Source organism: Gadus chalcogrammus, chromosome 6 (genome assembly GCF_026213295.1).
Source record: "Gadus chalcogrammus isolate NIFS_2021 chromosome 6, NIFS_Gcha_1.0, whole genome shotgun sequence".
NCBI classification, from domain to species: domain Eukaryota; kingdom Metazoa; phylum Chordata; class Actinopteri; order Gadiformes; family Gadidae; genus Gadus; species Gadus chalcogrammus.
In genome coordinates this window covers 14135709-14162684 of record NC_079417.1, presented here as the reverse complement: position 1 = coordinate 14162684, position 26976 = coordinate 14135709, and the positions used below count along the sequence as shown (strand labels likewise).

Here is a 26976-nt window from a genome sequence, read left to right as displayed (position 1 = left end):
GTTGGGTTCTCCGACGTCTCTGATACTCTGGTGCATTAAAGTTATTATTTCCTATTCCCTTCTCAACAGCTGTAGAGGAAACGGGTGGGGACTCCTGGAAGTACAGTCTAAGGGTAAGTACAGATGAGCCCACATAACAGACAAATTAATTAACTCTACGTTCTTGAAGTGTGCTTGTGTTTGTCACCCAAATAGAACAGGCCGTTTGGTTATGAAGAGGTACATTCTAGCTCCCTTACAGCGTGCATGTGCTTTGAGTGGTTTCATAAGCAATGAATAAACCAGTTCTGCTATGATCTTGAGGCCCCGCGTTGGGGCTGTGTGCCTGGCTGATTAAGGTGTTTGAGCAGGCGGCCTGTGGCAACCTTGGGGTATGCAGACACTGCACCCCTGTGATGCACGGACCCAGGCACAGCAGCATGCCTCTCCCCTCGGAGTCTGTTGCTATCGAGGCACCCACTATGTGTTCCCCAATGAACAGAAAACACGACTCCAACACCACACCGTGTCCGGGTCTTCCCATGCTTTACAGGGCATGCAGTATAGTGGAAAGCAGAATGTCCTGAATGCAAAACATTTAGACCCAAACTTAAACATCTTCTATATTATATGCAATGACAGATTCCCATGTTTTTCACACTGTCACAATTAGATTAGTTACATATTGAATTTGTTTACACATACAGGCTCGAAAAATCTGCAGTATCAGATATTGGATGAAAACAGGGACACAAAAATGTTATTTGTCAGTGTATGGTAAACACTCACCAACAGCTTACTTTGGCACACATTACCCTCCTTTGGCACATGGCAAAGGAGGGTAATTATTGATAATATTAAGCATACAGATCAAAACTATTTTAGTCTATGTTGTAATGTGATCTGTGGTTTGTAATGATTTCTTCCAATTCTTTCATGCAGGGTAAAATTTACTCCGTAAACCTTTTTTTTCATACATTGTGGGCCAGTAAAACAAATAACAAACATGCTGGATGTTTGAAGGAACCCAATGAATGAAGTCTTTTACAGATATGCTAGTCCCAAAGGCTTTCGAGGTCTTGCTGTTACTCTAAATCATTGACTGCACATCTATTGGTGTTGGTTTTATTTACACAAGCACACAAGCACACAAGCACACACGAACACAAGCACGCACGAACGCGCACGCGCACGCACGCACACGCACACACAGCCCATTGAACCAATTTTCTTCTCTGCTTTCATCATGCTGTGGTTTATGCTAAGCCCTTCTCTGCTTAGCTTCACCACTTGGCTTCCAGTGCCTCACTTGGGCAGCTATAATTCCTAGATGTAACTGTAGATGGCTCAGCTCACTTGGGCATGGCATCGGGGGAGTTGCTCTTTTTGAAGGCATACCTCGGCAATAAAAGCAGTAATGAAAGTGACACAATTTATTTGTATAATGTATTCTGTGTTTTTTGCTTTAGCTTTCACTTTAATTTCCACCATCTTTCCAATGCATTCCATGTACCACATACTCTGCCAATACGATTTAAGCCTTATTACTGCTATGTCAATGTTGAATGTGAACTTAATTTATGTAATATACATGTATATATTTTGCATATATTATAAAAACTATCGGACACAAAACTTGGTTCAGCATATTGGATCAGCGACGCATTCTAAACAAATCGTGCACAACACGGTAGTAGCTCTTGGACATTTTCAGTACGTGCACGTTCCAATAATGAATCGTTACTTTCCAGCACACACAATTGAGAAGCACTGACTGAAGGGATTTGATTACACACACGCACGCACGCGCGCTCTCTCGATCTGAATGCATACGCCAGTTGTACTGTGGAGAAAGCTGACACCCCAGTCTCATTCATTTCACCTCTGCGATGAAGGTGAATGGGTCACGGGGGGCGGTTGGCCCATCAGTGTCTATGTGCGGCTATTATGGCCACTGAACACCCTGATTATGGACATGCCCCCCATCAATGCCGCTGTCATCTTGTGTTCTTCTCGGCGGATTAGTGATATTGAGTGTCAACTGACCTTTAACCTGCTCTTTTGAAAAGGCTGAATAAGGTCGTCGCTCAGTTGGCTTACGCCGACAAACTATCATTGCTACAGTTGCACACTCTTGGAGCTGTAAAGGTCGCCAAGCGCTTGCGACTTTAATAATTGGTGTCAGTTTAGTTTGTCATCTGCCGACCAAACGTTTAGTGTGCGTTTCCTCGCATTCATTGATATGGCTAATAGCTGTCTGTCTAGACAAATGTTATTCTGCAATACTGAGCACAATCATCATAAATGCAACGTGCTATCCTGCGTATATCGGACCCATCTACTTTCTTTAAAAGGTTCTGTTTTTTATGAATCTTTTCTGGTATTGTCCTTACCTGATGTTTATAAATCCAAACGACAGAACTCTCTGTCAACTTTCCATAGGAAACATATACAACCGATACGCTCTGATGCACTCGTATCCTGCCTACACCGCATGGCCGTTCTGCTGAACGGCGGGCTTCATGCACAGTTTGCCTACTAATGAGATCTGTCCGTGTTTGTGTACCTCTGTCTACATTTCGATTTGTTTTCATTTTAGACATTTGTGATTATCAGACACGCACACACGCACACAAAATGATTCAAACGTCCGTATTCTGCTATATTTACTTTCTTTATTATTTTCCCCTCTTTCCCACTCTAGCCATGCACAGAAGTACTCTTCCTAGATTTGTTCCACAAATTCAGCCAGACCATGACACCGGTGCTACTGGAGATGGTGCAGAACCTGCAGGGTGAGTTACACGGACAGCATGCCTTTAAAACGACCCTTTATTATCATTGTTTGTAGACCCAGTGTCGGAGCATATACCATAGAATCTATACAGTTTGACAACCTTTCTACCCCTTGTGACTATTACCAAAGCCACTAAAAAAATCACCTGGTTTGCTGTTCACCTAATAAGGCTCTCTCCCTCTCTCATTGCTCTTAACTGTTTGCTGTCTGGTAATTATGTCCAGGCCGAATTAGCTGAAACAGACCTGAAAAATGCAGACTGCTCTGCGTTTTGCAAAAACGCATTGCAGGCTTGATGCCTAAGCTGCAACTGATGGGTCGGAAATGGCTTCTGTTCATATGAGGAAGTCTGCCTGATTGGATAGTTGAATGCTAGAGGAGATATTGATTTTGAACAGGGATAAACAAGAACAAAGCACTAAACAAGAGAGAAGGTGACTGCCAGCTAAAAATGACAGTGTTATATTACAGTATTACTTGTACAAGGCTGTGTTGTTGTTGAGGGATTTTGCCAAACATTGTGAAGGTGATCCTAAGTAGGAGCGCAGTTATATTCTTCATCCACTTTTCTTTGTTATGTCATTACCATATATATCATGTTTGGGACAACATGCTCTTATAAACACCTCAAACATATCTGCTGTTTGAGTCCAACAACAATGATAACAACGTGCAGCCGAGCACACAATGGCCATCAGCAACAACCGATACAATGTAGATCTGTTTGAAGAGCGTGGTTGTTGTATATCCCCTCACACATATTCAGAAAGAAACCCAAGGTTACTGATGAGCATGTTGGCATGACACGACATCACCAGGCTATTGGCAGGCACATTCAGCGACGTCTGCTTGCAGAATGCTTCTGGCCTAAGTCACTGAAAACAGCAGTTATTTTACACAAAAATTACAACAAAGAAATGTATCTGCCAAATGGAATTTTGGTTTTCATTAGCGGATATTTAAATAGCTCTCTTTACATTCCTTTTAGTTTTTTGTACGATTCAAATTGGTCAGACTCCTGCATTTATTTGAGGAGCCCGGTACTTGGTTGATGAACATAAGAAACAATGGCATATTTTGTATTCATCCTTTTAGAATTTTGGCGGAAAATAGCTTTTAAAAGAATTTCAATCATGTGATCAAGTTCGCCGACCTGGTCCTCCGTGACCAATGGCTATAATAACCAAGAAGCCGGTTATTATTCAAACAGAGTTGGCAGGTTGCAATGTTTTTGACATCACTTGAAATCCCTTGCCACAGTCAATGTGATTAATACCTTGTTTATGAATGAATCAACGTAATCTGTCTCTTTCCAGGACCGACCAACGTGGAGGATCCCGTTCAGTTGCTGATAAAGGATGCAGGTGAGAGAAGGTCAATTCTTGTTATGATGTGAATTCAAAATGATGAGGAGCAAGACGTGAGACGGGTGTATGTTTTTACACAACACATCCTTTCTATTATCTATTCTCACCCTGCATTTCATTCTTTTTTCTCACTCTTCCCTTCACGCTCTGTCATCAACTTCTCAGATCTCCCCCCCTCCCCCCTCCCTCCCTCATCCTTCAGTACTTCGACCCCTGCATGTCCTGGTTACCCCTCAGGAGATCCATGTGGGCTATCCAATCATACCACAGGATTGTGTTGGTGTGCTCAAATTATCTGTTAAATGGCTCCTTCCAACAGAGTGCTCAACACTTTAAATGGGTATCAAAAAACAAAACAAAGAATAAATGGAAAAAAAACAACTTATCTTCATCCATGGCAAAGCTTCTAGACCTCCTTTTTTTTTTTTGCAGCTGTTTGAAAAAACTACACTTGAATTACTTTAATACCAAGAATTCCAATAACTAATTAAAAACGAATCCCGGGTACTTAAGAAAGCGAGGAGGGCTATTTTTATTCAAATGGCCTTTTGAAACTTTTGAAGCGATACCATACTGCTACAGATCCTCCTTTCTGTCTGTCCTCATAGTGCCTCATCAATACATCCATTTGTCAGAGTAAATGAGAAAGAATGCATGAGAATTTTCCTCTGGGTCCATATTAGGGGTGGGAAAAATAATCTATTCTTCGATGCATCGCGATTCTCTCTACAACTGAATGTGTGACTTGGTGTATCTTCTCTACAGTGTACAATGCAGTGGGCCTGGCAGCGTATGATCTTTTCGACAACGTGGATTTTGACGAGTGGTTCAAAAACCAACTTCTAGGGGAGCTCCAGGTCAGCCATCACAGGTAGGATTTTAACAGTACACCAGACATAAGGCATGCGTGTTATTGATTCTTTTACTGCAAGATAATTAACATTTATCTGTTATGCATTACAAAATACTTTTTTTTATTACAAAAGATTATCTTTGCTTGGAAGATTTGTTCACATTTGTAGCACTTTGTTTATTCTAATGCTGAAACTGAAAACACCTCCTAGTTAAGTGGTCCTAGTTGGAAACTATGGGAACCTTGTTGTATGGAATTGCAATACAAGTACAAGTACTTTCTTGTGATTGCACATCCATTCAACCTTTGCAGATTGTTCGCCCATAATCAAATTCCTTGTAGCATCAGATCTTGAAACGCTAGGTAAAGATTGTAACCTAGGGCAGCCTTTGCTTTCTTCTTCACCCATTCAGTACAGTTGGAATGAGATTACAATTTCGATCGGTTTCTGCGGAAACATGAAGTAGGTGCAAACTGATTTATTAAACAGTTGGCTCATCAAACAAATTAATAAGTACAAAATATTTCATATGGGTGAATTGTTAGATCAGTTATGCCCAAACTACATTTTAAGGGCTGGTGGTTAAGTTCAGAGAGTTACAGGACTTCTTCCGCTGAAAAAAACATTTGTCACAACAAAGACGCATGAGTGAAAGAACAATGAGGGGTTTGATCGGCCGATGAAATACACCCTCTGTATCACACTCGCACCTATCAACCCTTCAAAGCCATCAAAGGATATGGCCAGCGCCACCGGGTTGCGCTCACCACTCAGGGGCGAAGCACAGTGACGCCATGAAAGGTGTGCTGATGTCAGCACGTCTGTCACCATGATGCATCTCCTCACACATCACCGACCAGGTGGGAGGAAGGTCGCCCACCCACTCATTAAGTTTGAGTCCTTTTCTTGTTTTTGTTAGGGGGGAGGCGAGCTGAACCTCTCATGGTAGATCCCAAACACTAATTGTTCCCAACTACAAGGCTGACTTCAGTCGCACCCCTCCCAACCCCCCCAGTGTTGTGTTTCTATCTTTTCTACAAAGGTTTTATCCCATGTTTGTTGGTTGGTGTATAGGAACTGGGCCAACTCACAGGGGGCTCACTTTGAGGAACGGTACCCAATGGCACAAGTGGCAACAACAATTGTGACAATATACTCAAAATGGAAAAATGCTAAATGCAATGGTGATGTAGTGTATGCAGTGTTTCCCACAGAAATTTTGGAGACTATGGGGGGGGGGGGGGAAGGGGGCTGGTATGGGGCGATTGTTGACGGGGTACGGGGGGTATGGAGCGATTGTTGACCGGGGGGGGGGTGTTATGGAGCGATTGTTGACGGGGGGGGGGTGTTATGGAGCGATTGTTGACGGGGGGGGGGGGGTGGTATGGAGCGATTGTTGACGGGGGGGGGGGGGGGGGGGTGGTGTATGTCTTCAAACTTCGCCTGAGCAATAAAAAATTTTTTTAATTTATTTTTTATTTTTTTTAATAATAATAATAATTCATGTGCACGCAGAGACTATGGCGGCCGAAATTAGACTATGGCGGGCCGCCATAGTCTCGTCAACACTGGTAAAAAACACTGGTATGTGATGGTTACAACTGTAAATAACATGCATTTTATATATTCAAGATGACATGGTTGAACACCTGCCAATGCCATAGCAATAGCGTAATTAACATGAAAATCAACAGTTAACAGTTAAGGGATTCAAATATGAACTCGGATGATTCCTGCGTCCTATCTCGGACAGAGGTAACCTTTATGTGCCTCCCCGGCCATATGCTTTCATTCACAGCACAGCTCTACCGGCAGTGATCTGGAAATGTTACTAAGTCTTTGTGACTTGGTGCATATTTCAATGTTCTCATTCACACCTGACCCCATGCAGGATTATCTTTCAGAACATTTCAGGGAAAGTGCATTGTTTGAAAGGGGCTTTGCAGTCTTTATACAGCAGACTGATATATTTTTACAATATGCCATGGACGTCCTTTGGGCCAATGAAACTGGTCAGAACAGAGCGGAAATCTGTTTACAGATTATCTGTTAGTGCACTAACGTATTTGTGTTGGTTTTTGTCTTGGGAAATGTAGGCCTAATCCATTTTGCGGATGTAAAGTCATTGCATTAATGTGATCCCTTCATCCCACATAGGGAGAGACAGCCATCCACATGGCCTCTGATACACACAGACAAAGAGAGAGAGAGAGAGAGAGAGAGAAGAGAGAGTGTCCGCTGAGGAAAGAAATACCACAGGGTGACAATTTCCACTTTTAGACACAACATAGGAATTATAGCCGCCTAATGGAAGTCTTTCAGTGCCTCCATTTAGCAAATGGAAAATTCCATCTTAATTTGTGTAGACAAGATGGCATTTAGAGATTATCTTGCTTCCGTAATATGAAGTATTTTTGTAGTAAAACAAGGGCTTTGCAGGCTAGGAAATTTAGTTGTTTAGCTTTTGAAAGCCTGTTGAAGCTTTATGTGAGCGATTAAGTAGACTAATTGCCCCGAATCCAAATTATATAATTGGTATATTATAAATATTTGTATTTATGCCTTGTTTTAGGGTATGCACTGAGCACAGTTGGTACAGCATTTGTCACTTGGGCAGGTACCCACCACAGCACACGCTGTCCTCTTGGAATCTGCCACCAGCAATATTCCATGAACTTAGTTTTGCTAGCAAACCACATTTGGATCCGTCTGGATCCAGCTCCATTCAGAGTACACCCAAACAGGAGCTTGAATTGGTCCTTAAAAGTTGAGCCAATAATTCTGTCTGAACCCAACCCAACACTGCGCCTCGATAGCTTTATATAAGCCCAAACCTGATTACAGCCTGTTTCCCTCTAAGCAGCATAGGCTACAAAAGAAAGCAATCATAATCCTATTTCTCCACATTCAATTTAAATGATGAAGAACTGTAGTCATTCTACCTTTTTTAATGTTCTTTATTTATAAAAATTCGCTTGGGACAAATGTATAAAAGAAAATAGTAAACATTTGACCCGTTACAAGGTATGAAACATATCGGAGAACAGACCGTTACATTGCTATTCAACAAGGATATTCAACCGTGTTATTATACACTCTAAAATACATGCGTCTTGGCACCTTTGCAGCGTTGAACCTCACAACCTTTTGCTGTCATATTTCAACCTCACTGTCACAACTTTTGAATTTTAGATAACCCACCGGTTCATTATGCTGCTTATGCACATTGTCAAAGCCTTTTCCCCACCGCTCCTTTTTTTCTCTTCTGTGCAACCAAACTGATCGCATGAAGACGGCCACCTTTCAGCTCCTCAGCAGCATCCTTGTTCACAATTTGCTCTGATCAAAAACATAAATTCTGACTATGGATGTTGTGTTGGTCAGTCCGGCGAGAAGAGGGGGAAGGGGGGGCTGCTGCCTGCAATGGATCTGACAGAGATACGACTCGTGTAGAAAATAGTGAAAACGCTTCAATATTAAGTAAAGCCCAAACCCGATGTGAGGCTGTAAATTATGTGAGAAATAAAGACCGTCCCATCAGACCTTAAGCTCGAACACAACATAGCCATGCCAGCTCTGCTGGAATGGACTGCTGTTGGGGCCCCGGTGACCTGGATGAGGATCGTTGAGCCTTAAAGGACCACCCAGAATACCTTAGATGGGTTTTTCAGATAAAGGTCAACACAAGGATGATGAAGATTTGGATAGAAACATACAAATACAAAAAGACAAGGGAGAAAATGGAGGGATGAGACGAGGTCAACAGTCTTATCTCATCCCAAGTGACAGAGGGGACCAGACTATTGTCTCCTCTTTTGATGGGTGATGCGATGCAGCCCGATTGGCTTCTGGTGATCTGGCTGTGTGTCAGACTGTGAAAGCAGCGTCGCCACAGAGACAGAAGGTGAGAGGTTAGCATTACCTGTCAGTGAACCAGCAGCTCTTTATAGCTCATGATTAGCTCTCTGGAGGGATTTTTTTGGTTGTTGGACCGATAGACACCTGGCTTTCCTGGGTTTTATCCTAAATCCCTGTGGAAGGAAATTCATAGCGTGAAGTGGCCGTCTGGCTCCTGGTACTTTTGGGTATTATCAGTAGAACCAGGACAGGACTTACAGGCAGTGGTCCAAGCTTATGTGTGATTCTGAGGGTATCCATCTCGTATGAGGTAACCGCTACCATAGGTATGTCCAGGCCCGTTCAATAAACATTTGTCATTTAGACTTGAGCCGTCTGAATGATTGCCTGTCTTTATTGTGGTGCATTGGAGCCAATGTTTAAATATTAATGCCCAAATCTTTCCCCACTAAGTAAGCCTGGCATGTATTCATGAGCCACATATTCTGAAAAATGGCCTTCTTCGTTGACACATGTCCCTTTCGTGTGCTCTCTATTCCAATTACATTTGTTGGCCGCTGTGTGAGGAGAAATGCACCGCAGTACTCGACACCAGCATCCATTCACACCGTACCTCTATTGGTTTATTCACGCTTCCACTTCTTCCATGGCCCTTGCCAAACAGACTCTTACACCTTGAGTTAAACCACCAGGGCATCACACTAGATGGACAGAGAACATTTTACATGTTGTATTGTTCTACAGATGGAATCTTGCGGGGGATACATGTGTATGTATACGTGTATGTCTGTGACTGTGTCTATACATATATGCACACAAATTATTTTGATTAAAGGCTGTGTGTGTGTGCTTTTGTCAATTGTAATATTGACTGTCTATCACCTAGCTTGAGCTTAATGAAGCAATACCCTAATTAATTGTTTTTTTTCCTGAATAATTCTCCCACAGTAACCAACTTTTTAAGGCTTAGGCTGTTCCTTTATCTAAACAACTTTTGTTCGATTGTCAGTGGAAAACCGATTAACTGTGAAATTGAATGGATATATCAACTGGTGCATATCATTTATACACTCTACATGTTTCATATCGTTCTGAGAGGGGGGGGATCATATAACTCCTACCCACAAGCACGACCCTGGTGTAGTGGCTCCTGCCCTCAAGTAGAACAATACTCTTGTTTGGTCTTTGACTGAAAGTCATCCTGTTGCTGACAGAGATACACTACATCGCGCATGTGATGTGTACTATTCAGCTTCTGTGGTCATTTTGTTGCTGGAAAGAAAGAGATAACGATTACATTGTAACGGTCTCTGTAGTTGTCCTGGTCTTGATAGAATACACCATTAGTAATCCATCGAGAACTAAGCTTTGATTTGTATTAAATTGGGATGTCATGGAGACATTCACTGGCCCTTCCCCATACCGTTCTTTCCTATATGGCAGAGCGTTTGTATCTAGGCCTGCATTATGCATCCAGACCAAAAGAAAAGCACAAAGCAGTAGCTTATATCTCCAGCATGTCTAGGGCTACACGGCTTGTCCTGATAAGCATATTTTTCCTCTAAGGTAGAAAATGGTGATAACCTGTCATGGGCAATGTCTGTGCCTTTTGTTTATCAGCCAATGAAAGGTTCCTGCTCAGTGGAATGCTTTGGCAGTTTGCCTACAACCATTGCCCGCTGGCAGTGTAAGCTCATTGGCACTGCTTTGCCCACGTTTCAGAGCTGGGACCATAGGCCACTCTATGGCCCCCATTAAGCCTTTGCAGCACCCCATATTGGTTTGTCCACCTTCATTTGCTTTTGAAAGTTAGGTGGCGCTGGCTTGTTCACTACTAATCTATGTTTGAGTTCATTAGTACCAACATGTGCTTTTAAGGAAATTAGGTACTTTGTCCAAGAGGCATTTCCCATGAAAATTGGTAAAGAGTGATTGGCATTCTGAATGTATTTTTTTGACGAAAGTTAATGCACAATCTTGTTGGCTCGCTCGCATATAATCTCCTGGGAAGACTTTCACAAGTGTAAAGGGCAACTGTTTAATCTATAGAGTGCCCGACAACATCACAGTATAAACATCAGACCTCAGAACGTTGGTGTGTAAACATGCATGTTTGTGATGTTTCCACGTTTTTGTACGGATTTATCCAGTCCCTCATCCGACCTCCCCTTGCCTAATCCCGCGCTACAAAATCATTTAGAACACATTTAAATGGGAATCTCTGCTTCTTTGGGGGGGACTCTAATCGCTGGTGAACACAGTGTTTGAGATTGATTTTAACGTTGCGTAGTGGCGTCGACATGCAAGTGGGACGCATCAATGCGGTTTGCTCTCTTTTAGATTCTAAATTGCACTGCAATCTCCAGCCGACACCCGTTGTGATGAATGGGAAGATGGAGCGCAGCAAGGAGCGAAGGCGGACATTTCCATGTGTTAAAGAAAAACCCAAATCCAATCATCATCCAGTCATTTTTGCTGGTTACTTTCTGTGGATGTGATTGGAGCATCAGCTGCTTCATTTTTCTACATTAACATAAGGGGGGCAGACTCAGAGTGACTTCTCTGCCACCAGAGCTAACGGACGACCTTCACTTTCTTCTCACCTTGCTATTTTCCCACTTAATCTACATTCCCACTTAATCTCATCCCCCTCTGTTCGTGTTCTCTCCCCCCTGTCCATTTTTCCTTGTGTTCTGGTCTGTTGCTCTTCCTCCATTGCTCTTTTTTTCTTCTTCCTTTGCGTCACATTTACTCACACTTCCCCTTCCTTCCACTTCTTTTTCTCCTCACTTGTCTCCCCCAGGTACAAGCTGATCCGGAGACGGGTCATCTGGCTCATAGGCCAGTGGATATCTGTGAAGTTCAAATCCGACCTTCGACCTCTACTCTACGAGGTCATACTGAGCCTCATGCAGGATCCGGACCTGGTGGTGAGTTAGACACGTATACTGAACTCAAATGACTTAAAAGACGTCTTCCGTGCTTTATCCCTTATATATTTTTTAGTAATTCATGGTATGTGTTTTTTCTAAAAAACTAAATGAATTGAACCAGGACAGCAATCATTTACTGCTCCCAGGTGTGCTGCGTCAGCTAGGACCTGATAACTATACTGTATAGATGTTCTTCTTCGACTTTTGACTGAGTTGGCTGTTCGGTCTTGCCTGATTGCTCATCATTAAGTCTCTCAGTATCATGTGGGCCATTTCCCTATTAGGAGAAAAGACTCCACGACAAATGTGTCTTCTGTACTTCCATGAAAGGGGTAAATGGGAAAGTCCGGATTATTGATTAACCCCTCTACATTACTTTTATGTGACATGAATCATGTACACTTGCTTAAAAAAAGAGTGGGGCTTGGCTTACCTATATCTAAAAACTTTTATTTCAATAGCATAACCAGGAAAATACACACTGGCCGAGACCATAGATTCCATTACATGGAGTCACAGATCAAAGATGTCATTCACCTAGTACAACATGTCGTACTAGGTCCCCATGCGGTCCATGTTTACCACAGCACATCTTCCTTTCCAGCAGTTTTTGATGTCATTTATTCCCCTTTTTTTTTGCTCTCCTGTAGAGTGCCATGTTTCCCTCTTTTTTTTTTTTTCTCTCTTTGGGGTGGGTTTTGACATCCTCAGTGGGAGGAGAGGCTATTTACTCGGAAGTTGTGTTAAGTCTTCCCTCTCAGTATCATTCTGTGATTCCACACAGCCAGCTTTGCCCCACTTTACCCTCTTCCCCCTCGTCTTCATACGCCTTCTGTTCCCCCAACACTTCTCACTCGCAGATTTATTTATGTGCCACGAAAATTGCTGTATAGATGAATTGTGTACATAAGTAGCTTGACAGCTTTTATAGAAATTGAACATTTTGGGTGAATGGCTATAGGATATAACTAGTGCTGCGATCAACCAAAGAAAATCTTGGTCATCTGAAACCTGGCTAACTCTGAACAGTCGAAAATTATGTAAAAAAGCTATCTCTAGATTACCTTAATTGGCCACAGCGCACTCTACTCTACCTGATAGCCTTAATATCACATAAATGATGTTTGGAGGATGTAAGTGGGTTTCAGATCCACCAATGGTCCGATTCCGAATCGGTTACGGCAGAGTTTCAAACTCTTTGTTGTCCTTTTTAAGCAAATGCTGCCACACCAACGACAGTGTAAATTAGTTTGTAGCCATGTTAACATTCAGTTAATAGACTAGCAGTCATCCTTATGGTGGGTGTAGTCAAAGTTTTGAAAACCGGGGTGAGTGACCTATTGTCTTACAAGTCTTGTATTCTATTTGAACATCCGACTATTATAACAGAATCTAAGAAGCCTATTATTCATAATTAATGTTATTTCTAACACAATCGGTCTGCATATGTCCCTCCCAAAAATAGTGAATTAAGGAGTGTATTTCTTCCTTGAAAAAGGAAAGACACACCAGCAACTTTCCAGCCGACCAACCGACCAGAACTTGACAGCCCTTGACATAATATATCAAAGTTATAGTTAAAATATTATTTCGGGTGATAATAGTGTGTATCGTCGTTGGAAGAATACCACTTTTTTGTATCATAATATGAAAAGGAGCCACATTAATATTCAGTCCCACAAAACATACTTTAGATGTAATATCTGAAGTCGACCCATCATTCTAAACGATATTATGTGTAAACTCATAATTGGCAAACAAATACTCGGTAGCAAACTGTAAGAAAAAAGTGTCTTTAAAGTTTCAAATCAACACCGTGTGGACTGGCCACTGTATAAATCCACTGATTTAAAATCCCCTTCTGAAAGCTTTATTCACGAGCCTCAAAGTTTTCCTCTGTTGAATATTTCCCTAATGAAACACGAAAGAAAGCGTAACTCCGCCGCTGGCAGTTCGTGGTTTGTGGCCCAGGCTCTGGACCGTCTCTCCTTAGATCTTCTGTAAGATGGTAGGACTTGCTTGACCCAATTTACTATTAAATTAATGCTATCTATTTCGTATAAAATTGGTTTGATAGATTTGCTAGCCTATGTAATAAAACTCATTAAATCATTGATTTTTCAATTTTAAATCAAAAAACATATACCCTCTTTCAAACAGATTCTAATGAATTCAGTTGATGAGGAAGGGAACATGTCAAAGATGCTTTTTCTTTCAAATGAGTGCAGAATTAATATAGGATTTCTAACGAACTACATCTTATCTATCCAGAGGTGAGGCGTGAAGCTTGACTATTTTAACGGCAGTTGACATCAAGTTTGGATTCAAACTTTGTCCTCATTGGACAGCGAGTGAAACAATAGAATGGCCTGCACTATTATGCATTCTCATCAGCTCAGCTCGGCCCAAGGAAACCGGCGCTCAGCCCTTGACTACATCTACTACTTTCCATGTTTGTCCAGAGGCGGTGGTTAACAAAGCCTTTTTCAGCTGGAGGGAGGGAGGGGTGAGGGAAAGGCTCTGGGAAATGGTGGGACTACTATTAGCTTGATATAGAAACGCTAGCACAAGGCTTGGGGTTTCACACTTCAGGGAAATATATTTTTTCTTATTGTTTTTCATTTTTTTTTATCGTGCTACTCGTTTATTTAATTATATCACTTCATCAAAAGATATGAATGACTTTGATAAATGGTTCATTGTTCTTATTCATTGTTTGTGTTTGATCATGGTGTTTTCTTTTTTAAAATACAGCCAACACACTCTTGCTCCTATATTGCAACATGCCATGTGCCATTGAGTAAATACTACATGAAGCTTAATAAAACATGTAATCGGTGCAGTTTTAAAACAAAATGTATTGCCCCCCCCGAACAAGAGCAAGCCAAAACAAGGTTTGCCCTGTCATGTTTTGAATGACAATGGCATCATGTAAAATACAGAGGCTTGTTCGTAGGGCTACCCTTGTTCATCCCAGTTAGAATATAATAAAGAAAAACGTTCCAAACCAATTATTTCACTTCCTTTGCTTTTAAACCTTTTGTAAACATAAACCTGGATATCACTTATAGCGTAGCATTAGGCATGCATATGCAATTATACTTCTGGTATATACTTTGAACCTTTTGGTATGTGGTGCTCAGAAAAGCTTTCCAAGGTATTTGAATTATATATTTGATAATGTTTTTTCTGGTTTGCTTTGTTCTATGGATGCAGGTTAAAACAACAAGCAAATGTATGAAGGTTGTAGATTTAAATAATAAATATTCCAAAAAATTTTGCTTTCACAGGTGCGGATCGAGACTGCCACTACTTTGAAGCTCAATATCCTTTGCAAATATAACAAATTAATAACCCGTTAACTTTTTTGTTCTGATGTAAAAATCTGTATTTCCTTCACCAAATGTATGGGGATAAACATTTCCCTTCAAATACCTTGCTGTACTCTCTAAACGGACAGACTTCACACCCACTTTATTTCCCTTAACACTTCATCACCAGTCGACGATTTTGAATTCAGGACTGAGCAATTTCTTCCAGTGAGTATTTTCACACAGTTCAGTAGAGAGTAAAATAGGGAACCCTATGGGGAGTGTGTCTGTCCAGCGAGCCCCGAACATGAAGTATGTTCCCTCATCTGCTGCCCCTCTCTTCCCACATCTCCCACATCTCTCCGCAGTACTTGGAGTCAATCTTTGGGCTGCTCTTCCAGTTGCTGCAGCAGGTGACGGAGTGTGACACAAAGATGCAGGTGTTGCATGTCATCTCCTGCGTCATCGAGAGGGTCCACATCCAGGTAAGCTTTAAAAACGGAAGGAATCCAAATGGGGATTGTCACCGAGGGGGGGTGGGTCCGAGGGTACCTGGACCTCAACTTGTTTATTATCAGCATATCGACCTCATACTGCTTAATACCAGCGCTAAACTCAATATGCTTTGATTTAACGTGTTGGCGTTGGGAAATATTTATGACTTTGTGAGAAAAATAAGGTGTGTAATTTAAATTGAATTAGTTAATAATTTACATGAATTATCGTTCCTGGGTGGTATGAGCATTAAATGGTGTCCATCCACTATGTCGGGCACAACTCCACCAACATAAAACAAGCAATTATATAGGCAAGAGACTGGCACGGTGTTTGTTTATTTGGTCCTCCTTCAGAAAACATCAATGGTTAAGAAAACGCCATCCAACTTTTGCATGAGTTCCTTTGTCAGCCTCTCAAATTGTTTAGTCTGCCTGCCTAGAGCCTTTGTTTTATTTATTTTGGCCTCTTCCCAGTAACTTGCTCTGATCCACTTAACTGCCATCCCATAGTTTTGACCTTCTTCTTGACCCCGGTCTGGCTCTTTTACGTTGTTTTTATAGCCTTCTCTTAAATTATCCCCAGACTCAAATCTGTCAGAGAAAAATGGCTTTCATCCTCACAAACTGTCAGTTTAGTTAGCTATCCTCTTGTCACTGGCAACCGGCTAAACTTCCAGAAGTCAAATTAATATTTCATCTCAAGAGATTTTTTCCCCTCCCCGCAACACACAGACCAGAGATAAAAGAAGGCAGCAGTGGAGAAAAGCTCAAGTGATGAAGCCATGGATGGAGCATGAGAGCAAAACAATCATGATTGCACACACACAGGGTTTATATCCGTCTGGATGGGCTTGTTGCGCTCTGTGAGATAGTGTAGAGAAGAACTGTTTTCCACTATGCATATAAGCTCACATTTTCGGGTTGTCATTTCTTTTCTTTTTTTTGTCATTTGGTTTTCCGATGTCGTCTCAATCAAACAAGCCATGCAAAGTGTTTGGATGAGGCTTTACCAGTACCAGAAATGACTGTAGCAGCCAACCCTTTAAATGTTATTTTTGAATACTTGTGCTAGTTGATAATGGGTGATAATGGCCTGATAAATAAACATTCATGCTACTACATAAGTGGGATAGTTTTATGTATTATAACAGTGCTCTATAACAAAAATATTACTTAATTACGCCTATTATTTTTAACTATCTCAATTGATGGTTTACAAAATTAATTTAACTGGGCTGAATTATGATGGATGAATTACTATCATGGTGATTGCACTATATACTCCAATAATATAGGTCCTCCGGCAAGTTTCAATGTAGTTTGGGAAGAACAGAGCTAATCTAATAGCTGTTGTCGTGTTGCCGCATTTTTTACATATTTTGAATGGGTATTAGCATCTGCCGTGATCAATCAAAACGTGGCCTAAGTAATAAATATGCATCAGGGAGAATGCTTCTTACATATTTAAAGGCACCCTAATTTATGTGCGATGATGATGATTAGCCATTACCGGCTATTTAAAAAAATCCTCTTGCAGTTGAGAATGACCACCACGATTGATAAAGGATCAGCAACATCATCAAAATCACACCTGCTGTTAAAAGATGGGCCCTTTAATATTCCCTCCCTCTTGTGTGGATGCTGCAAATATTCAGACGTATGCACATTGGTCCTTGGCTGTAGTTTGCTTGGTTAGACACTTTAGTGTGAACTTGTGTGAATTCAATGTGTGTTTTTTGTTGTTCTTCTCTGGATTAGATCCGGCCATACGTAGGCTGTCTGGTGCAATACCTGCCTCTGCTCTGGAAACAGTCTGAGGATCATAACATGCTGCGCTGTGCCATTCTCACCACTCTCATCCACCTTGTCCAGGTAGGGACACACGCACACACTCCTACTTGCACACACAAACCACACACCCACAGTCAACTCGCGTACATCTTCTGAATGTCATACGTTTGTGATGACACAGTGGTTTCTCTGTAGTCGGAACATGGTGGTAAAGGGTTTTCTGATGTTTCCCTTACATAACCAGAAAATACATCTGTTTCTGTGGTTCTGTGGGGATGGTGGGTTTGGGAATTGAGTGTGAAGGAAGATACAAAGAGAAAAGCCCCATATACACAGTGCCAGCGCCTTATTCAAAGTGCACTGCATGTGAATGAATCTGCGTTCAGGCAACTGATGAAAATATATCTCTAAAAATGCAACGCAATTGATGTAAGAAGGATACATACAGAGTTAAAAATGGAAAGTGACAAAAATAGTCTGGCGGGGATGTAACAAAAGGCTAAAATAAAAAATATAAAACCAAATGCTATTTCACTTAATGTACACAATTTGGGTCTTTCTCTCCAACCCCCCCGAGTAGACGGCTCTGGCTCTGGGCATGGAGGAAAAATTGATTCATTTGCTGGACTATTGAAAGGTACAATATGTAATGTAAAGGGGTACCGCAGTCCAAATTCACATTAGGGGAGAGAAAAGTCTGCCCGCCCCTCCTCCTCAGACTCGATGCTCACGATGGTTGCCAGGTTGATGAAGGAGAAGGAACGCCAGCAAAATGTGAGCCGAGGACATCGTATATATTTTAAGACGAGCATAATTATTACTTTTTGACAGTGACAAGCGGTGACGAGTGCTATACTGTAAGTTGATCAGCATTTAAATGTTTGCAATTTATTTGTTTGCAAATTATAATCCAGTTTTTGTCATCCGTCCTGAATGGATGCCGCTGTCTCCCATCTTTCAAATGCAATTCCCGAGATTTACGCTCGTTTTAGCAGGGCCAGGTCATGGAGCTTTTTAACAAATTCAGGACCAGTCTTTTAGGACATGTAGGATCTAGTACGTTCGCAGTTGAAGGAGAACATACTGCCTGTAGCATTGTTGTCGGAGTAATCCGACCTGGGATATATTCTTCATCTCTAACTTATCATTGCCATTTTATGATTATTCAAAGTACATAAGTTACATGCATCTCTTTTAGTGTCATGTGATGTTGAACGATACTTTTTTTTCCCAAATAGAGCGGGACAAATCGTCTATTGTCTAAACTCTGTGATAACTGTTGACTCCAGGCACACTGGTTGATTAGTAGCAGGTGGCTACTCTATTTATTTCTGGCGTAAATTGTGTTTTTAAAGGCCTAGTGTGCTGCTGCCAAGAACAGGCTCCAAATTGTCTCCAAGAATTAGCTTGTATCCAAATTGGCCAGGGTTCTGTGCCATTGAATGACCCTTTTCCCCTCACACACTAACCCATCACAATTAGGTACCGTTATGGTCATGAAAACCTGGAGCCATTCCCTGGCTGTCTGTCTGCCTTATCTGTCCTTTAGTACTTGCTAGCTTTTGAACTAAAAGATAATTAAATAACTCAAAATAAATCAACATGTCTACAGTTTTCTCTCTCCGGTTGGATTGCAGCAACCTCAAATAGTTATAATTGCATATAATTTAACGGTTAACAAAACTAACAACCAGTAACATAATAAAATGCCACTCATTGGAGCATTATGGCTGATCCTGGAGATAGTAAGCATAAAGTAATTTATCATTTAGTTTCAGTAGATGCTCACCTGTCAAATGTAACAATATTTTAAAGCCAAGACAATGGCCCTGGTTTAGTTCAGATGAGGTAGCAGCACCACAAACCGTTGTGAGTCAGTAAGTAAATGCGATTAAGACGTGTAAGTCTAGAAAAAACAGCCCAGTGTTTCCCATACATAGACCGATGTGTGGCGCAGCGCCACAGAATCAACACTGAGCGCCACAAATTGATTCAGCTTCTTTTTTTCTTTTGTGATTTTAAATATAAATATCGTTCCGTTCATTCATGTCCGCATAGCACTCTTTCTCCCTGTCATTTCGTTCACACACGAACACAGAGACAAGCGCGACAAAGGCAAAGGCAAACCCGAAGCAGCGGGATATGTAAGGGATAGAACGCTGGTCATTATCGGGAAAATAAGCAGGACACCAATGCGCAGCGGAGGTGTCTTGTTCGCCCTGAAGGGACTTATTTTCGATAATGACCGGCGATGTTCTATACATAATCCCGCTTATTACACGGCTACTTGCCAAAACGAAAAAATAACTTCACATGTTGTCTTTTTACAATTTATTTGTTACCAGCATTCGTAGTGTTGATCAGCAGAGAAATAGTCAGCCAAAGACGTTGACGTCGCTTAGCAACCATTTACTTGTATATATGTATATCGCTCCGATGTTCTACTGAACAAAAACAAGACCGAAATACCCCCAGGCTAGCCTGGCTATTGCCAGACCAAGATCAATCGTAGATAGCACGTTGGTCTGGGAAGGCTGCTGTCACTTTCTTCAGCACAAAATGTGTGATCAACTGGCCTAGTTCAACTGACTCTGTACGCAATTGGCTGCTTGCTGTTGCTTCCCTGTCGTCCCTGTGTTAAACCAGCCAATAGCGCGCCAGGTTGGGAAGCCCCCCTACCCCCAGGCAAGAGCTCCACTCCTCTGGCCAGCACTGGGCCGATCCCCATCCTCAGTGCATGCATGTGGGCAGTTGCTGTTGCTGGTTCACTCAGCAGCCAGCAAACGCAGGACCCATCAGTGCCAACTCTTTAGACCAAAGTCATAGGCCATTTGTCTGAACTGTTTGCATGCTAATGCAATGTCTTAAGTGCCCCAGGTCTCAAGACCGTTCTAGTGTAGTAAGAAAAAGTTTTTGAAATATTTGAAGTATAGGTAGGTGGGTACTACACTTGTGTAGGTGTAAGAATGAATAGCCTATAAAACCTGAGATAAACTGTTTATAGCGACTTGGGTGTTGTGAGTGACAGAGACAATAGTATGTTTTGCAAGCGTTTAAACGTCGTAACTGCCGTTGGAACAGAGGACCCTTTGAAGCACTCTTTCTTACACCATGGGTCTAGCAGTCTGTTGCCGAAAGAGCTACTTAACGCCCCCAGAGTCTCTAGTAGGGGGTGAGAGGGGTTGTCCATGACATCAGTCTGTCTAACATCCTCCTCCTCAAGCACCGTCTCTGGAGTCTAGAGGGCAGTCCAGGATAGGGGTGGGAATCTCTTAGCACCTCACGATTCGATTAGTTTCCGAGGATGAGGTCAACGATTCGATTCTAAAACGATTATCGATGCATCTCGATGCACCAAATTTTTTTATGTACATTTCCATGCGTGATTTTCATAAATATATATATACATCTGAGTTTGCTACTCAGAGTTTGCTAATCACTTCCTACTTTTGTGATGTTCATTAAAGACATCAACAGATTAATTAACTTATCTAATATTTTATTAGAGAGAAAGCTTTTGTCACAAATATGGCTTTCTAGGAACAATGCAATAATCAATGCAGCTTGCATTGATTATTGTCTTCAAACTGTCTTCAGTTTTCTTTTCTTTCTAATCTTTCTTTTCTATGTCATTAAAGAAAAAGCTGCTCTTGAATTAGGAGTTATTGTGTCTGGCTGTGAGTTTGCGTGCATGCTATGCGTAGGCTGAATCGCAATCGTGTCAAGACAAATCAGATTGGCCAATACACACTGAAGATAAATTAAATAATTTAAAAATTACTAAAATTATCCCTCTCTGGCGAACAGAATGTTGCAGCAGGCAAACAAAATAAATAAAAAAACAAACCTTTTTCTGCTTCGAGTCGGAATCGTTCTCGAGAGAATCGCGATGCATCGAAGAATCGATAATTTTTCCTAACCCTAGTCCGGTCACAGCTAGCCCACTTACCAGTTCATGTGAATATATTTATTGTTTATTTTTAATGAGAAACGAGGTGTTAAGCAGTATTTTAAATTGTATAATTAAGGAAAGTTAATGCTTATTACCTTATTTCATTGCCAAAAAGTTTGAATATATTCAATATATACGCAAAGTTGCCAAAATGAGTTGTTTTATTTATTTGAATTGGAAAGTATGTACTGACAAATAGTACTGACCACATGACCACTTTCGCAATTACATGCAGATTTGTTTTAACAAAATGCAACCTATACATAATTGCGGTCGTTAATCGTGCAGGTTCAGTATAAATGTGATTTATTGTAAAGTACATCAAATTTACTTAAAGGTGACTGTTTCCAAAATCATTCGTTAGAGCAGGTAACGAATAAGTTTGCGAAAAGTTTAGAAATTGTGTCCGCCATTTTTATTTTATACATATTTCTATATATTTTTGGAAATATTGTGACTTTGTATTGCTACTGTCTAATGTTCAAATGTTTGCATTAATGTTTGTGCCTGCCTCTTTTCAATGGAAACTGCTACACACACTGCTAAACTCACACCCACACACTCTGTCTCTACATACTATGTCATTTTCTTGAGAATTTATAGTAGCAGAGAATGACTGAGTGATTCTAAAGGGCATTGGGTCAGTAAAGGTTGTGTTTCCGTTGAAAGATGTTACTGGAATCTGTTGAAAAATAGGTTCTGAGGGGGAAGAGCAATTCATGGGTCAGAATGAAGAGGTTCCACAGAAGGTGTTTTTTAAGTGTTTGGGTTGCATTTTCAAGCTTTGATTGTGTTTTCCGTGGTTATTCGCAGGGCCTCGGATCAGAGAGCAAGAACCTGTATCCCTTTCTTCTTCCTGTCATCCAGCTGAGCACTGACGTGTCGCAGTCTCCACATGTATACCTCATGGAGGATGGACTGGAGCTGTGGTAGGAGAAAGCACACACATTCACTTAAACCTACACACACACACCTTCTAGAGAATGGGTTAGAGCAGTGGTAGACGCACGCACGCACACACAGCTTGAGGTTTAATAATGTATTTCAAGTCTGTTGTCTAAGTAAACCGTCCGTTCTCAGAAGAAAATAAATCAGCCACAAAAATAAAGAGCAAAAACAATATACTTTTATTTTAAATATATTTCTGCACTTGCAAGTCAAATAAATAAAAAAGACAAACAATGGCAGTTTTTTTTAAACGTAGGTTTGTGTCTGTGCGCATTTATAGTTATTTATAAAGCATATAGTACATGTGTATACATATTTATTTGCCACACAGGCTGTCGGCAAAACAGGTTTTCTTATGCATGCACTGCAAACTGTGAACGATGAACTTGTATTTCAACAATTTTGTGTAGTCTCATCTGCCACGAATGCGCATATTTTTACCTTGGTGACAGCAAACAGGGCTGTTTTTAGGAACTAAGAGCTGGCCTTGGCCTATGTTAATGAATCCAGGCACATATGATGATGTAATTGCTATATGCATACTGGTGATGAAGGTTTCTTGTTGCAACCTTGAGGGAAATGCAACGTGACATTGAGCTTGATGTTATCTGTGCCTATCTTTCTGCACCTCCTGCTTGTGTTTCCTGGTTCATCCTTCATATCGCCTTTGCCTCTATTGTCTCAGGTGTTTCCTTTGCTCTTATGTGTTGCATTGCCCCATCACACTTCTTTTATCTCTTCCTCTCTGTGCAGGTTGGTCACGTTGGAGAACAGCCCTGCCATCACCCCGGAGCTACTCAGGATTTTCCCCAACATGTCAGCCTTGCTTGGTGAGCTTGCAGTGTGTGTGTTTGGTTGTCTGAAATGTTTCATGTGTACTCAACATATTTGCTGCTATTAGTTTGACATATTCTGGAAGTGGGTGTGCATTGCCAGATTTATCAGGAAGCACCTAACAGAGTTCCGCTGATTACTTGTACCAGAGAATCCTGACGGTATAAATATAATAATAAAAGTGAAAATAGTCCTTCAACCAATCAGTCCAACGATCGCAACAAACGCTTCCCTGTCGTCATTGCGTTAAACCAGCCAATAGCGCGCCAGGGGGGAAAGCCAGCTTGGTGATTGGCTCCAGTAAATGTGGATCGGAAACAGAAAGAAATGTATTGCTCTCCAGCCCCTGCTGCAGAGCGAATTCAAATCGCCGGCAGATCGGGCATGGGGTACTAGTCTAATACCGTAGCCTATCTCAACTACAACCGCATTTCATATTAATAGTATAGTTTGCTGCGTTACCAATGTTATCTATGCTGACTTAGGGTGTGGGATGTTCAATATCGATAACGTTGAGTTCATAAGGGCTAACATTATCTTTTCTGAGTTAACAATCATTTTTGGCAAGTGTTTTTGAGCACATTAAATCACACTAAACTTTGGTAAAACGGTTGCCGACCGTGTTCACTGTGCCAAATATCCCGCTGCTGCGGGGGTTTCCTTTGATAGGCGCGTTGAGAGGAGGAGCTGGCGAATCAGCTGTTTATAAGTTTACCCGCGCACCACTGGCATGAATGCGAGCTTGTCTCTGTGTCTGCGTGTTCGTGTGTGAACGGGAATGTCAGGGAGAAAGAGTGCTATAAGGAGATGAATGAACGGAACGATGTTTATATTTAAAAATTGCAAAAAAAAGAAAAAATAAGCAGAATAAATTTGTGGTGCTCGGTGTTGATTTTGTGGCGCTGCGCCACACATTGGTCTATGTATGGGAAACACTGCAATGTTGCGCATAGTGCTGCTGCACTATGCTGCACCATTACGGACACACCGAACCAGGGATTGTAACCGTAGGGCGGCAGTAGCTCAGGAGGTAGAGCGGGTTGGCTGGTAACCTGAAGGTTGTTGGTTCGATCCCCGGCTCCTCCTAGCTGAGTGTCGAGGTGTCCTTGAGCAAGGCACCTAACCCTGACTGTTAGCTCCCGACGAGCTGGCTGTCGCCTTGCATGGTTGACTCCGCCGTCGGTGTGTGAATGTGTGCGTGAATGGTGAATGTGAGGTAACATTGTAAAGCGCTTTAAGTGGCCAATGGTTAGAAAAGCGCTATATAAATGCAGTCCATTTACATTTACATTTAACCGGATCAGTCACTGCCATTAACTTTAATGTGCCTCCCAGTGACCTTATCAGGCAGACTATTCCTGATTTTGTTTGCCTGCTTAATATGCAAATAAGTACTTACAACACTTTCATAACAGCTCTTGTAGCGCCGGTGTTCAAAGTCGATTTAGGCAGTTTAAGGTAAGCTCAATATGTTGACAGTATTCTAGTTGTGTGTCGTGTCCTTCAGGGAAGCAGGATGCCAAAAAATGCAGGATTAATCTATTTCATGTGAACTACTAACATACGGCTCGTCCTTTGCAGGGGTTAAGTGGTTTCAAAAAGTGAAGTTAAAAAAGTTGGCACACTAGCTAATGTATTCCTGTATAGTCATGTTAAATGTACATGGTGGATTGAAAATGCAACCGGAAAACTTTGGCCCACATAAATCACAGAAGTTGCTCTAACGTCACTTAAAGGCTGGACAGCTATTTGTCTGGATGGTAGCTGGCTTCCAGCTTCAGGTTAAACGGAAGTTGATGGTTTATAAATCACAGGCCTGGAGCTAAGCGACTGCATATTTGCTGGAGGGTTTGAAATTGTGCGTTTCTTTTTTTTGTTAAAATATTTCACAATATCAGCTGATGCTGATATTCAACACGTTTTTTTTCCTAATATCCAGGACATCACTGAGGAAAATATGTTTAAAACATTGTTCAATGTACTAACAAGACTAACCCGAAATAAATCGGCTCATAATGACCTATTGAGATTAGGTACCATACGTATTAAATGTCTCTTAAACGGATCAATAAATCCTATAATAGGCTATAATGAACAAACAAAATGGGCTACACCAATTGTTATTGTTGTTATGTCATGGTCTCAAGACAAGCGCATCATCAGTTAGAGACAAAGCTTCAAGAGGATGGCCCCCAAATATCATCCACGCCGACTAAGAGTCCAGCCAGGCAAGTGAAGTGAACAGTATTATTATATGATGAAAAATGATGGTAAGAATATAAGGAAGGTTAAATGAAAATGACGGATAAATGGCTGAATTCATCGGAAGGGGCTTCAGTAAAGGATGAGGGATCTTTGGAAAAAAAAAATCATTGGTTAAATGTGTTTCAAGGGAGTATCTGGTCATTTTAAAAAGCTATTAATTTGGGATATTTGAAATGTCACAATCTGCATAAAGTCTTTTAATGGTGGTGATATAGTAATAGACGATTTACCGAAAAAGTCAACCGAATGCATTCACATTTACACAACTGCATAAAACCTAATCTCAATGATTCTCAATGATTCATTTCTAAAAATAAGCACTCGCATGATTCACACAAATTAAAGTTGTGCATTTAAACTCCTAATAACTCTGTAGGGGTCTTACAAATGCTGGGTTTATAAATTAACTTGATTTAACTGACAATTTGAAAAGCCGTCAACTTTAAATTAGCCATTGCAAATTCTCACAAAGTAATTGTTGCATTGAAACTGACTGAAACAATTTGTTTTTTTTCTTTTAATAATTATGTTAACTGACAGTTAGCCAAGCCTTCAACTACACACTATTAAAGGTCCCATAGCATGCTACTTTATGGATGATTATATATAGTGGGCCCTTAACACAGTATTTGAAGTTGTTCAAGGAATTCTGCCTTGGTGCAGAATTACAGCCACTACGACCCAGTCCCAAAATAAGTTTTCCGCAAACGTGCCGTTTTTAGACCCTGGTCTAGGTGGAGGGTGGGGCTGTGGCACTGAGCAGCTTACGGCCACGGTATCATGAACTCGTGTTTACAGTGGATGTATCGCAATGGTGAGGCACACTGCTTTTGGCCGTGTTCTGTAAATATTCTAAAACTCGGTGCTCCGGCGGGAGACCTGTCCCCACGGTGGTGGTGCTTCTTTTTTGTGAGGCACCACCGCCACGGGGCACCACCGCCACGGGGGTGGTTTCTCGTGGCGGTGGTGCCTCGCCGCAGTGGGCAGCAGGCAGCAGGCAGCAGGGCTCTGGCGGGAAACAATCGCGGGCAACAATCCCTTTCTCCTCCATGTCGTGGTTCATGTACCTTAGGGAGTCTAAGCCGAAGTTCCTTTCCCCCCAATTCCTTCTCAACCATGGCTGAGATAACCCCCACTACGAGTCTCGTTGTGGAAGTACCAGAGACGTCAGCGAACCCGACGTGTGAGGCGCCATAACACCAACAGCAGAACGGTTATCAAAATAACAAAGAAGTGTACAACACAGTGTACAAAACTGTGTGTGTGTATTCACACACACACACACACACACACACACATAGCTCATCGTAGCTAGCTCATTGTCGTCGTAGCTCATTGGGCAAAGCAGAGAAAGGGGATGTAACATGTCCCCGTATGACGACATACAGGGGGCAAATTCCAAATCTGCGCGTCTAAGCTTTGTTTTTTCAAAGGCAGAGCAAGATAGCTAGTTCTCCTTTTACAACTAACACCATTTCTAGCTACTGGGGGACCATAGGCAGGCTAGGGGAACTTATATTAATGTTAGAAAACCTCAAAGTGAATGGCAATTTTCATCCGAGTAATGAGTGCTGGCACCATAAAGTGGAT

The 26976-nt window shown here is 41.5% G+C and overlaps 1 protein-coding gene across 1 annotated transcript in view; it reads left to right on the top strand.

The window, feature by feature from the left end:
* Positions 1–26976, top strand: part of ipo11 (importin 11) — a 119511-nt gene that overhangs the window by 35464 nt on the left and 57071 nt on the right. The window contains exons 12-22 of the mRNA XM_056592110.1: positions 70–113; positions 2684–2774; positions 4093–4140; positions 4909–5014; positions 11659–11785; positions 15079–15112; positions 15287–15327; positions 15468–15584; positions 17355–17468; positions 22153–22268; positions 23041–23117. Coding sequence (XP_056448085.1) covers positions 70–113; positions 2684–2774; positions 4093–4140; positions 4909–5014; positions 11659–11785; positions 15079–15112; positions 15287–15327; positions 15468–15584; positions 17355–17468; positions 22153–22268; positions 23041–23117 — 915 coding nt within the window. The remainder of the gene's footprint in view (positions 1–69; positions 114–2683; positions 2775–4092; positions 4141–4908; positions 5015–11658; positions 11786–15078; positions 15113–15286; positions 15328–15467; positions 15585–17354; positions 17469–22152; positions 22269–23040; positions 23118–26976) is intronic.